This window comes from Mobula hypostoma, chromosome 18, assembly GCF_963921235.1.
Source record: "Mobula hypostoma chromosome 18, sMobHyp1.1, whole genome shotgun sequence".
Taxonomy (NCBI): domain Eukaryota; kingdom Metazoa; phylum Chordata; class Chondrichthyes; order Myliobatiformes; family Myliobatidae; genus Mobula; species Mobula hypostoma.
Genome location: NC_086114.1, coordinates 2,424,193 through 2,437,957, shown reverse-complemented (window position 1 = coordinate 2,437,957; position 13,765 = coordinate 2,424,193). Strand labels below are relative to the sequence as shown.

The window sequence follows — 13,765 nt, the reverse complement described above, 5'->3', positions numbered from 1 at the left end:
TTACCTCACCAAACAGACGAACTTTTTAAACCGTTAGCTCGTACCGTTAGTTGCGAGAGCCCTGCTGTTCCTCTGTCTGTCCGGGCCGATTCGCCAAGGGAAGAAAAGCGTTGGTGCCTCGCTCTTGCCTCTTCCGGTTAATGCCTAAGCCCGTTGAGCCAAAGCCCTACACTCCACTGCCCACTGTATAGGGTGGTCTTTTTTCTCAACCTCTCCGCGCTGTCCTGTCTATGTCACATGCCTGCGCAGTCTCGTCCTTCTTGTACTCAAAGTTTTGAAAAAACTTCACCGGCACCGGCAAGTGTCGTGAAATTTGTTAACTTAGCAGCAGCAGTTCAATGTAATACATAATATAGAAGAAAAAAACGAAAATAAAATAATAAATAAATAACAGTATATGTATATTGAATAGATTAAAAATCATGCAAAAGAACATGGTATGGGAGGCGGATTTCCCGTGCAGTGAGGTACGGGAGATGGATTTTCTGCGGGTTACCCATGCAGTGAGGTAGGGAAGGTGGATTTCCCATGGGTTACCCAGGTGGTGAGGTATGGGAGGCGGATTCCCCATGTGTTACCTGCGCAGTGAGGTACAGAAGGCGGATTTCCCGCGAGTTACCTGCGCAGTGAGGTACAGAAGGCAGATTTCCTCCAGAGTACCTGTGCAGTAAAGTGCGGGAGGTGGATTTCCCACAGGTTACCTGTACAGGGAATTGGCACAGAGGCAGCAATCAGTCACATACCTTCCTACCCACCCAGAGGTTTCAAGGTTTTAAGTGTTGGGTGTTGGTGGGACCTTTGTACATGGGTGCAGGCATGAAGAATGTTTCTCCAAGACTTATTCAGCCAGCACATCAAGTCATCAATCATACAGGCAAACATATCAAACTTCACACAGTACATCAGCTCGGTTCACAAACTCACTGAAATTGACATCAACAATAAACACTGTGCATAAAGTATTTTATTTTAGGTACTGTAAATATTTCACAATGCTAAAGCACTCCAAACAATGTGGAAAACAGTAAACAGATCTTACAATATATTGGCACTATGTGTTACATTCGCGTTTTCTGAAAGGTTTTCCAATCCATCTAACATTGAAAAGTGTTACAATTTATCATGTATGTATTATATAAATACCTCAAACATAAATGTTTATGCAATGATTGTTCATCAAATTGTTTTTTCAGTGGTCGTGTTAAGTAGTATTACTTAATGCTGAAATATAAAATAGAAATATTCTTCCTGTCACAAGACTTCATAAAAGTTTCTAAAGTATCACTTTGACCACTATTAAAACATTTCAAATATCACTTCCACAATGTAAATATTAAAGAAACTACAAGCAGCTTACCTACCAATAAGACAGCCACCATTATGGGCAGGGCATAATTCCCTGATCTTTAATTTTTAAAAAACTTTCTTGATTCTTCTACTGGGAGAAGAAACACGTTTAAAGAAGAATTATGTCAGATATTAACGTTTTGTCTTTGAAATTTTCAAGACTCAGAAATATTTAAGGTATAAAGGAGCAGGTTGCTAGCTGAAGTTATCAATCCTGATCTACAATGCATCTGTTCCAATGCTCTTATTTTGTGCCAAGAGATATGATTAAATAAAATTTCTTTGTGAAAATTGCAATGTTAGTAAAATCCACTTATTAAAACCTACTAATGACAAATCAGCAATCTAATTGTATTGAGATATTCCAAAGTTAATCAGAATGAAGCTTATTTTAAAACTAAGAGGTTGCAGAGCTCTGGCTGAACTGGGCAAAGGATGGTGATTTTCAGCTCTCTCGCTGGTGTCCTTGTGTTGCTCCTTGCTGGGACGAGTGGTTTCTGAAGGATCATGCATACTTGAAAAGTTATTTATTTAGTGATACAGTGCGGAATAGTTCCTTTCAGCCCTTTGAGCCGCACTGCCAGCCACCCCTAACAACCCCGATTTAACCCTGAGCTAATCACAGGGCAATTTACAATGACCAATTAATCTACCTGGTACATCTTTGGACAATGGGAGGTAACCAGAGCACTTGGAGATGATCTGTGCATTCCACGGGGCGGCGGGGGGGGGGGGGGGGCGAATACCAACTCCTTACAGATGGTGCCTTGCCCAGTACTGGTGGATAAACAGTTCACACACAAACTTATCTCCTGTACACACAAACACTGCATTTCACTGTAGCAACCTGAAATTGTGCGCTGGGACCCCACTGACAATCAAGCACCTATCTACACATTTTTTAATATAAATTTTGATTGTTTAGTTTTTGGGAAAAACAATCAATTGGAAGATGCATCAGATTGGCAGGAGATGCATCCATTTCATAAAATTATGGTTAGTCTAATACTAACTTCATCTCCGCATCCAGCCCCTTGCTGACTGAGAATCTATCTGCCTCCGCTTCCAACATATTTCAAATATTCTTGCAGAAAATAATTCCATAAACAACCTGAGTTTTAAGACTTAGCATTAACTGGGCCACAATATGTTTTCAAAGAGTGAAATGTCCAGCTATTAACCACTTTGGAACTGCTTTTAGCCCATAATTCATAGGAGCAGAATTAGCCCACCGAGTCTGCTCTGCCATTCCAGTATGGCTGATTTATTAAACCTCTCAGTCCCATTCTCCTATGTTCTCCCTGTAACCTTTGACACACTGACTAACCAGGAACCTATCCACCTCTGCTTTAAACATACTCAATGGCTTGGCCTCCACAACTGACTGGCCAATGAATTCCACAGATTCACAGCCCTCTAGATAAAGAGATTCCTCCCCATCTCTGTTCCAAAGGGACATCCTTCCTTTGAGGTTTTTCCCTCTGATGCTAGACTCACCCACTATAGGAAACATCCTCTCCACATCCACTCCATCTATGTCTTGCAAATTTTGATGAGATCCCTCTTCATTCTTCTAAACTCCAGCACATTATTTTCCTTCTTTAAACGTTCCTCCAATCTTATCTAAAACCACTTGCTGTGAAAGTAAGTTTGCACAAAGCTGATTGGATAAAGATTAAGTTTAGCTTGCTTTATTTTGTTGAATAATCTCAAGAGAATGCTACAATGCAAATTTCAAGTCTCAGTAAGAGTTAGATATGGAGATAGATTAGAGATAAACTAAAAATTTGGGGAGAATCTGAGACAAGTACACTCAGTGGCCACTTCGTTAGGTACACCAATACTCCTGCTTGTTAAACTGTCATGGTCCGGTCCATGAAGTCCGTATTCCGGTTCATGGTCCGGTCCATCGACCCTTGCTCCAGGTTTTCCTGTCTACCTTGTTTCTCTTCTTGTTGAGCTCTAATTGAGGCAGCTGATGCTCGTTGGGGCGGGCTGCATAAATACCTACAGAGACCAGGGTGTGGCTGCTGGATTGTTCTTGTCCTTACTCCTTGTATCCCTTCCTCTGCCTTCTGTTTCCTCGCCTGAAGCCTTGCCGGTAACTCTCTCCTCGCCTGAAGTTCTCGTTTCGCCTTGCATTGCCTGAAGCCTTGCCTTGTTTTGCTGGTAAGTCTCGCCTCGCCTGAAGTTCTCGTTTCACCTTGCAATGCCTGAAGCCTTGCCTGGTCTTACTGGTAACTCTCGCCTCGTCTTGCCTACAGTTTTGTCCTGAAGCCACCCGTACTTAGCTCCCTTCCTAACCCTTGCCTCCGTCGGGTAAGCCAGGCCGTCTTGCCGTTACCTGTGGTTGGTTCTGTCCCTTCCTGTCCCTTGCCTCCATCACGTGGTGATCCACGCCCTGCCCAGGAGAAGACCCCAGCCTCCAGCCTCCTGCCAAGCCTTGCCTCAAGTCTCCAGCCTCCTGCCAAGCCTCGCCTCAAGCCTCCAGCCTCTTTCCAAGCCTTGCCTCAAGTCTCCAGCCTCCTGCCAAGCCTCACCTCAAGTCTCCAGCCTCCTGCCAAGCCTTGCCTCAAGTCTCCAGCCTTCAGCCTCCTGCCAAGCCTCGCCTCGTCTCCAGCCTCCTGCCAAGCCTTGCCTCAAGTCTCCAGCCTCCAGCCAAGCCTTGCCTCAAGTCTCCAGCCTCCTGCCAAGCCTCGCCTCAAGTCTCCAGCCTCTAGCCTCAAGCCTGGACTCCAGTCTCCTGCCTCCTGCTGAACCTCGCCTCTAGTCTCTAGCCTCAAGCCTGAAGACTCCAGCCTCCCGCCAAGCCTCGCCTCAAGTCTCCAGCCTCCTGCCAAGCCTTGCCTCAAGTCTCCAGCCTCCTGCCAAGCCTTGCCTCAAGTCTCCAGCCTCTAGCCTCAAGCCTGGACACCAGTCTCCTGCCAAGCCTCGCCTCAAGTCTCCAGCCTCTAGCCTCAAGCCTGAAGACTCCAGCCTCCTGCCAAGCCTTGCCTCGTCTCCAGCCTCCAGCCTCCTACCAAGCCTCACCTCGTCTCCAGCCTCCTGCCAAGCCTCGCCTCGTCTCCAGCCTCTAGCCTCAAGCCTGAAGACTCCAGCCTCCTGCCTCCTGCCAAGCCTCGCCTCAAGTCTCCAGCCTCCAGCCTCCTGCCAAGCCTCGCCTTAAGTCTCCAGCCTTCAGCCTCCTGCCAAGCCTCGCCTCAAGTCTCCAGCCTCCTGCCAAGCCTCACCTCAAGTCTCCAGCCTCTAGCCTCAAGCCTGAAGACTCCAGCCTCCTGCCAAGCCTTGCCTCTAGTCTCTAGCCTCAAGCCTGAAGACTCCAGCCTCCTGCCAAGCCTCGCCTCTAGTCTCTAGCCTCAAGCCTGAAGACTCCAGCCTCCTGCCAAGCGTCGCCTCTAGTCTCTAGCCTCTAGCCTCAAGCCTGAAGACTCCAGCCTCGTCCTGCCTGCCAGCCAAGCCTCGTCCTTGCCTAGTTCTGGGGTCTGAGCCAGAGGCAAGACCCAGGTACTGGGTCCTTGTCCAGTCTCTGGCTCAGAGTCCAAGCCCGGACTCCTAGCTACCTTGTCCAGTCCTGTTCCGGGTTCCCGGTTTTCGTGTCCATGTCCTTGCCCTCACCCTGTATCCTAGTCCTGTCCCTAGTACTTCAGTGTCTGTGTCTTGCACTTGGGTTCGTCCCCAGCCACCTCCATATGACATAAATGCAAATTTCTAATCAGCCAATCATGTGGCAGCAACTCAATGCATAAAAGCATGCAGACATGGTCAAGAGGTTCAGTTGTTGTTCAGACCAAACATCAGAATGGGGAAGAAATATGATCAAAGTGGCTATGGCTATGAAATGATTGTTGGCACCAGATGGGGTGGTTTGAGTATCTGAGAAACTACTGCTCACCTGGGATTTTCAAATACAGTAGTAGAGTTTAGTGAGAATGGTGTGAAAAACAAAAAAAGTATCCAATGATTGGCAGTTCTGTGGGTGAAAACACCATGTTAATGAGAGAGGTCAAAAGAGAATGGCCAGAATGGTTCAAGACAACAGGAAGGCGACAGTAACTCAAATAACTACACACTAAAACAGTGGTGTGCAGAAGAGCACCTCCGAATGCACAACACATTGAGCCTTGAAGTAGATTGGCTACAGCAGCAGAACAAAATGCTGAGTTCCATCAGGTACCTAATAATATGGCCACTGACTGCATACACAAGTGGTTTGAAGAATGGGAAGGAGCATATTAATGGAGAAAATATAATCTGTGTTAAGAACAGGTGGACTGAGTTGAGCAATTTGCTGAATTTTGAGATGCTCCACTTATAAAAATGAAGCCAACATAAGTTATTTTTTTGACTTTTCAAGTGAAATAACTTGCATAAACTTGGTATTAAACTTAAACCAATCACATTCATTATTATAAATTATCACAACAAATGCATTATTTTCCCCTCAAGTGCCCAACAGTAAAGTGCTAGACAAATAAAATGTTTACAGACCCGTGCCTGTAACCCATGGGGAGATCTGGGGTTAGTGAGAGATACTATTAGCCATGGCCTTTGTGGAGAAGGTTCATGTGTCCACAGCAAAAAATGGACAGGAAAAGTCATTGCGGAAGCTACCCACCATACAAACTACAGGAATTCTGCAGATGCTGGAAATTCAACAACACACATTAAAGTTGCTGGTGAACGCAACAGGCCAGGCAGCATCTCTAGGAAGAGGTACAGTCGATGTTTCAGGCCGAGACCCTTCGTCAGGACTAACTGAAGGAAGAGTGAGTAAGGGATTTGAAAGTTGGAGGGGGAGGGGGAGATCCAAAATGATAGGAGAAGACAGGAGGGGGAGCGATGGAACCAAGAGCTGGACAGGTGATTGGCAAAAGGGATACGAGAGGATCATGGGACAGGAGGTCCGGGAAGAAAGACAAGGGGGGGGGACCCAGAGGATGGGCAAGGGGTATATTCAGAGGGACAGAGGGAGAAAAAGGAGAGTGAGAGAAAGAATGTGTGCATAAAAATAAGTAACAGATGGGGCACGAGGGGGAGGGGGGCCTTAGCGGAAGTTAGAGAAGTCGATGTTCATGCCATCAGGTTGGAGGCTACCCAGACGGAATATAAGGTGTTGTTCCTCCAACCTGAGTGTGGCTTCATCTTTACAGTAGAGGAGGCTGTGGATAGACATGTCAGAATGGGAATGGGATGTGGAAATAAAATGTGTGGCCACTGGGAGATCCTGCTTTCTCTGGCGGACAGAGCGTAGATGTTCAGCAAAGCGGTCTCCCAGTCTGTGTCGGGTCTCGCCAATATATAAAAGGCCACATCGGGAGCACCGGACACAGTATATCACCCCAGTCAACTCACAAGTGAAGTGTTGCCTCACCTGGAAGGACTGTTTGGGGCCCTGAATGGTGGTAAGGGAGGAAGTGTAAGGGCATGTGTAGCACTTGTTCCGCTTACACGGATAAGTGCCAGGAGGGAGATCAGTGGGGAGGGATGGGGGGGACGAATGGACAAGGGAGTTGCGTAGGGAGCGATCCCTGCGGAATGCAGGGGGGGGGGAGGGAAAGATGTGCTTAGTCGTAGGAAGCGGTCCCTGCGGAATTGTCTCAGCTTGCTCCTGCCCCACCGAACTCGTTTCTGCATACCTCGACACGGTTTTATCCCCCCTTGTTCAATCTCTTCCTACCTATGTTCGTGACACTTCTCACGCTCTTAAACTTTTCGATGATTTTAAGTTCCCTGGCCCCCACCGCTTTATTTTCACCATGGATGTCCAGTCCCTATATACTTCCATCCCCCATCAGGAAGGTCTCAAAGCTCTACGCTTCTTTTTGGATTCCAGACCTAATCAGTTCCCCTCTACCACCACTCTGCTCTGTCTAGCGGAATTAGTCCTTACTCTTAATAATTTCTCCTTTGGCTCCTCCCAGTTCTTCCAAACTAAAGGTGTAGCTATGGGCACCCGTATGGGTCCTAGCTATGCCTGCCTTTTTGTTGGGTTTGTGGAACAATCTATGTTCCGTGCCTATTCTGATATCTGTCCCTCACTTTTCCTTCGCTACATCGACGACTGCATTGGCGCTGCTTCCTGCACGCATGCAGAACTCATTGACTTTATTAACTTTGCCTCCAACTTTCACCCTGCCCTCAAGTTTACCTGGTCCATTTCCGACACCTCCCTCCCCTTTCTAGATCTTTCTGTCTCTGTCTCTGGAGACAGCTTATCCACTGATGTCTACTATAAGCCTATTGACTCTCACAGATATCTGGACTATTCTTCTTCTCACCCTGTCTCTTGCGAAAACGCCATCCCCTTCTCGCAATTCCTCCGTCTCCGCTGCATCTGCTCTCAGGATGAGGCTTTTCATTCTAGGACGAGGGAGAGGTCTTCCTTTTTTAAAGAAAGGGGCTTCCCTTCCTCCACTATCAACTCTGCTCTTAAACGCATCTCCCCCATTTCACGTACATCTGCTCTCACTCCATCCTCCCGCCACCCCACTAGGAATAGGGTTCCCCTGGTCCTCACCTACCACCCCACCAGCCTCCGGGTCCAACGTATTATTCTCCGTAACTTCCGCCACCTCCAACGGGATCCCACCACTAAGCACATCTTTCCCTACCCCCCTCCCTCTGCATTCCGCAGGGATCGCTCCCTACGCAACTCCCTTGTCCATTCGTCCCCCCCATCCCTCCCCACTGATCTCCCTCCTGGCACTTATCCGTGTAAGCGGAACAAGTGCTACACATGCCCTTACACTTCCTCCCTTACCACCATTCAGGGCCCCAAACAGCCTTTCCAGCTGAGGCAACACTTCACCTGTGAGTCGACTGGGGTGATATACTGCGTCCGGTGCTCCCGATGTGGCCTTTTATATATTGGCGAGACCCGACGCAGACTGGGAGACCGCTTTGCTGAACATCTACGCTCTGTCCGCTAGAGAAAGCAGGATCTCCCAGTGGCCACACATTTTAATTCCACATCCCATTCCCATTCTGACATGTCTGTCCACGGCCTCCTCTACTGTAAAGATGAAGTCACACTCAGGTTGGAGGAACAACACCTTATATTCTGTCTGGGTTGCCTCCAACCTGATGGCATGAACATCGACTTCTCTAACTTCCGCTAATGCCCCCCTCCCCCTCGTACCCCATCTGTTACTCATTTTTATACACACATTCTTTCTCTCACTCTCCTTTTTCTCCCTCTGTCCCTCTGAATATACCCCTTGCCCATCCTCTGGGTCCCCCCCCACCTGTCTTTCTTCCCGGACCTCCTGTCCCATGATCCCCTCGTATCCCTTTTGCCTATCACCTGTCCAGCTCTTGGCTCTATCCCTCCCACTCCTGTCTTCTCCTATCATTTTGGATCTCCCCCTCCCCATCCAACTTTCAAATCCCTTACTCACTCTTCCTTCAGTTAGTCCTGACGAAGGGTCTCTGCCTGAAACGTCGACTGTACCTCTTCCTAGAGATGCTGCCTGGCCTGCTGCGTTCACCAGCAACTTTGATGTGTGTCACCCTACAAACTGCCTCTTCCAAAACCTCCCTTCTGGAAAGTGCTAGCACGCTATTAAACCAGAAAATTCACATTATCTTAAAAGTATCTTCCTCCAGGCAGTTTATCTGATCAACCATTCTAGTTAGCCCCCTCCCAGCCTCTTTTATTTCACCAGTCACTGCACTGTACACACTTTAAACCACTTTTCATAATGCTGTTTACATTGTAAATACATGCCGGTAATTATTAATTTATGCACATTTTATTCCATATCTGTGTTTTAACCTCTAATTTTATTTTTATATAATTCTTTGTTATAATTGTTGAATGATGTTTTTTTGTTGGATGTCGCATCCTGACCATGGCAAATTCCTAATACATGTAAATGTCTATGGTGAATAAAGTTGACCCTTGACCTTTGACCCTTAAGGAAATGGAACCTGCTCCTGTTTCTCTTTCCTGCATCCTCTTCCTGTCATATATGAGTGACTTCAAGTGTCACCTAGCCTTCAACTTTCAAAGGTTCAAGGCTAGAAACTCTACACAAACACACTATAGTAACAGTTACCTTATTAAATTAATGAATACAAAATAAAGACATGGTTTTTACTCACCAGAATTTGTCCTAAACGACAATTCAGCAGCAGGAAATTGTAATATGGATGGGCCTATGTTACTTGCAAAGTGGAGACATTGAGTATTGATTAAGTTTTATTTTATGCCCACTTTTGACAACATTTCATTCACTGATAGGCGTATTCGTACAAGCCTGGATTAATTATTGGAAATAATAGCAGCCTGAGTATTCCTTTCTCAGTTAAACCAATGGAGTTACAGGGGGCTGGGTCCATGCATCATCTCTAGCTGTTTTGGTTATAACGCCCAATGGAAAAACACAAAACTTTAATCCGTTGCTGAACTCTGTAACATCTGAATTCAAGGTGAAATCTTACTTTTTTTTGCCAACTTTAGTGAAAATCCAATGTTTATAAAGTACCACAACACTGCCACCTGCCCACAGTTGAGCCTTTGGGGAGATTTATGAGGAGGGTAGGTGCCTGATGGGGAAGTTGTACCTGAACCTCAGCGATAACTGCAAAACTCTGAAACTATTCGTCATATTTTTATCCACTTGTACCCAGATAACGACAGAAATTTCCTAATAACCGTGTTTGCATTACTTGGGGAACTGCTCTGGAAATTTTACACTCGATACCACGTATTACATGAAACCATTTGGTGCTACAACATTTAGGAGACTAAACTAATGAACCTTCCAGAGAAGGACTTGGCCACTGCGGCAGTGATAAAGTTAGAACTGGAAACCACACTTACAAGTGGAAATATTTCAAGGTCAGTAGAACGCACATGGGTGGTAAACTAGAGGAAAACCACAATGTCACAGCAGAAGATGTCCACGCTCTATAACCATAGACTCCCGCTTCTGACGTGCAGTTCCTCTCCAGAGAACAGTTCTTGCTTACGTACCCCTGGATGCCCTCGTCCCAGGTCAGCCTGGATCTCTGCAGCCTCCCGGCCATGACTCCAGCCGCAACGCCGGCAGCGGCCCCTGCCGCAGCCACCCGCGCCCTGGAGCCGTAGGACCGGCTCCAGCTGGAGTACTTGGGCCGCACTCGCGTAGCGCGGAATCGCCCGCGAGCTGAGCCACGCGCCGAGCCTCGGGCTCCTCCTCTCCCTCCCTTGCAGGTCACACCTTCGCAAAGGATGGCCACCAACAGAACGAGCATCCAGCACGTGGCTGTCGTTTTATTCATCACAAGGAATCCAGGTGACCTGGACAGATGAGAGTTAACCGTGAACACAAGAGATTCTGCAGATGCTGGAAACACACACAAAATGCTGGAGGAACAGGGCAGGGCAGGCAGCATCTATGAAAATACACAATCAGTCGTCGTTTCAGGCCGAGAGCCTTCATGAGGACTGGAAAATAAGGAGAAAATGCCAGAATAAAAAGGTGGGTGGGGAGGGAAGGAGGACCCTCCTTTGTTTTTTTTCCTCTTTTACTTTTCCCCACCCCTTTCCCTCTTTTATTCCTCACTCTGGCCTCTTACATCTTCTCCTCACATGCCAATCGCCTTCTCATGGGGCCCCTCCTTCTTTCCTTTCTCCGATGGTCCACTCTCCTCTCCTATCAGATTCCTTCAGTGGGCTGAGAAGTGGCAGATGGAGTTCAACCCGGAGAAGTGTGAGGTGGTACACTTTGGAAGGACAAACTCCAAGGCAGAGTATAAAGTAAATGGCAGGATACTTGGTAATGTGGAGGAGCAGAGGGATCTCGGGGTACGTGTCCACAGATCCCTGAAAGTTGCCTCACAGGTGGATAGGGTAGTTAAGAAAGCTTATGGGGTGTTAGCTTTCATAAGTCGAGGGATAGAGTTTAAGAGTCGCGGGGTAATATTGCAGCTCTATAAAACTCTGGTTAGGCCGCACTTGGAGTACTGTGTCCAGTTCTGGTCACCTCACTATAGGAAGGATGAGGAAGCATTGGAAAGGGTACAGAGGAGATTTACCAGGATGCTGCCTGGTTTAGAGAGTATGCATTATGATCAGAGGTTAAGGGAGCTAGGACTTTACTCTTTGGAGAGAAAGAGGTTGAGAGGAGACATGATAGAGGTGTACAAGATAATAAGAGGAATAGATAGAGTGGATAGCCAGTGCCTCTTCCCCAGGGCACCACTGCTCAATACAAGAGGCGATGGCTTTAAGGTAAGGGGTGGGAAGATCAAGGGGGATATTAGAGGAAGGTTTTTTTACTCAGAGAGTGGTTGGTGCGTGGAATGCACTGCCTGAGTCAGTGGTGGAGGCAGATACACTAGTGAAGTTTAAGAGACTACTAGACAGGTATATGGAGGAATTTAAGGTGGGGGCTTATATGGGAGGCAGGGTTTGAGGGTCGGCACAACATTATGGGCCAAAGGGCCTGTACTGTTCTGTACTTTTCTTTGTTCTTCAGCCCTTTATCTTGGCTTCATCTATCACCTTCTAGCTTGTTTCAAAGCTTCAAAGTAAATGTACATTTTGAGCAGAGACATTCCGGGCCGAGATCCTTCTTCAGAACTAGAAAGGAAGGGGGAAGATGCCAGAATAATAAGTGGGGGTAGGGGAAGGAAGCTAGTTGGAGATGATAGGTGAAGCCTGGTGTACGGGAAAGATAAAGGGCTGGAGAAGGAGGAGTCTGATAGGAGAGAAGAGTGGACCATGGGAGAAAGGAAAGAAGAAGGGGACCCAGGGGAAGGTGACAGGCAGGTGAGAAGAAGACGTAAGGGGCCAGAAGGGGGAACAGAAGTGGGAAGAGAGAGGGGAAAAGAAAAGAGAAAACAAAAAATTAGGTGTAATCGATGTTCATGCTATCAGGTTGGAGGCTACCCAAACAGAACATGAAGTGTTGTTCTCCACTCTGAGAGTGGTCTCATTGTGGTGGAAGAGGAGACCATGGAGAATTAATCAATTGTAGAAAGACCCAAAAATGGGTAGAAACATCACACGAGAAACTGGCAGAAGCACAGAGTTTGGGAAAGGTCTTTATAGTTGAAAGGGTGTACCTTCTGCCAACAGGCCTGGTATGAAAACACCAATGCCCTTGAACAGAAAAGCCTACAAAAAGCAGTGGATTCTGCCCAGTCCTCCCCACCTTTGAGCACATCTACATGGAGCACTGTTGCAGGAAAGCAGCATCCATCATCAGGTCCCCCATCACCCATCACCCAGGACATGCTCTCCTCTCACTGCTGTCATCGGGAAGGAGGTACACGAACCACAGGACTCACACCACCAGGTTCAAGAACAGCTATTACCCCTCAAACATCAGGCTTCTGAACCAGAATGGATAATTCCACTCATATTCACTCAATGCACCATTCGCACAACTTATGGAATCACTTTCAAGGGCTCTTCATCTCATGTTTTCGATATTTATTGCTTTTTTTTTGTTTCTTTGCATTTACTGTGAACACCCACAAGAAAATGAATCTCAGGTTTGTATATGGTGACATATGTGTACTTTGATAATAAATCTACTTACTATACTTAACATAGATTGAGGCTTTTCACTGGTTCTCAATGTACACTGGACCAATGAAGTTTCGAAGGCTCAAAGATTCATTATAATATCAGAGAATACATACAGTATACAACCTGAAATTCTTACTCTTCACAGACATCCACAAAACAAAAACCCCATAGAATGAACGATAGAAACATCAAAGCCCCCAAGGCCTCTCCTCCCCCTCCCTTCACCCAAGCAGCAGCAAGAGCATCGACCCTTGCCCTTTCACACCAGCAGAAGCACCGCACTGCACCCCACCCCACCCCACCCCCAGGCAACAGCAACGAGACCCTGGCCCAGAGTACACCAAAACTACAGTCCATGACCCAGCACTTCAGTGTGTCAGACAGGCTTTCTCACTGTAAATCCTCACCTCCCAAATGGGACATGGTTTGTACATAATGTGCAGCTGATCATGTGACTTTGTGTTCACAATGTGTGGGTATAACCTACGTGTACACTCAGTGCCCATTTTATTAGGTACACCTGCTCATTAATGCAAATATCTTATCAGCCAATCATGTGGCAGCAGCTCAATGCATAAACATAAGAACATAAGAAATAGGAGAAGGAGTAGGCCATCTGGCCCAATGAGCCTGCTCTGCCATTCAATAAGATCATGGCTGATCTGACCATGGACTCATCTCCACCTATCTGCCTTTTCCCCATAACCCTTAATTCCCCTACAATGTAAAAATCTATCCAACCTTGTCTTAAATATATTTACTGAGGCAGCCTCCACTGCTTCGTTGGGCAGAGAATTCCACAGATCCACCACTCTCTGGGAAAAGCAGTTCCTCCTCATCTCCATCCTAACTCTATTCCCCCAAATCTTGAGGCTATGTCCCCTAGTTCTAGTATCA

The 13,765-nt window shown here is 46.9% G+C and overlaps 1 protein-coding gene across 1 annotated transcript; it reads right to left on the bottom strand.

Annotated features, from left to right (window-relative positions):
- Positions 1-10,167: 10,167 nt before the first annotated feature.
- Positions 10,168-10,611, bottom strand: sprn (shadow of prion protein). The gene has a single exon (XM_063070605.1). It carries the CDS (start codon positions 10,609-10,611, stop codon positions 10,168-10,170), a length of 444 nt encoding a protein of 147 aa, XP_062926675.1.
- Between the last annotated feature and the right edge of the window lie 3,154 nt (positions 10,612-13,765).

What these genes read in the sequence shown, in the direction of transcription:
- sprn (XM_063070605.1), bottom strand. Translation starts at nt 10,611, where the DNA reads ATGAATAAAACGACAGCCACGTGCTGGATGCTCGTTCTGTTGGTGGCC.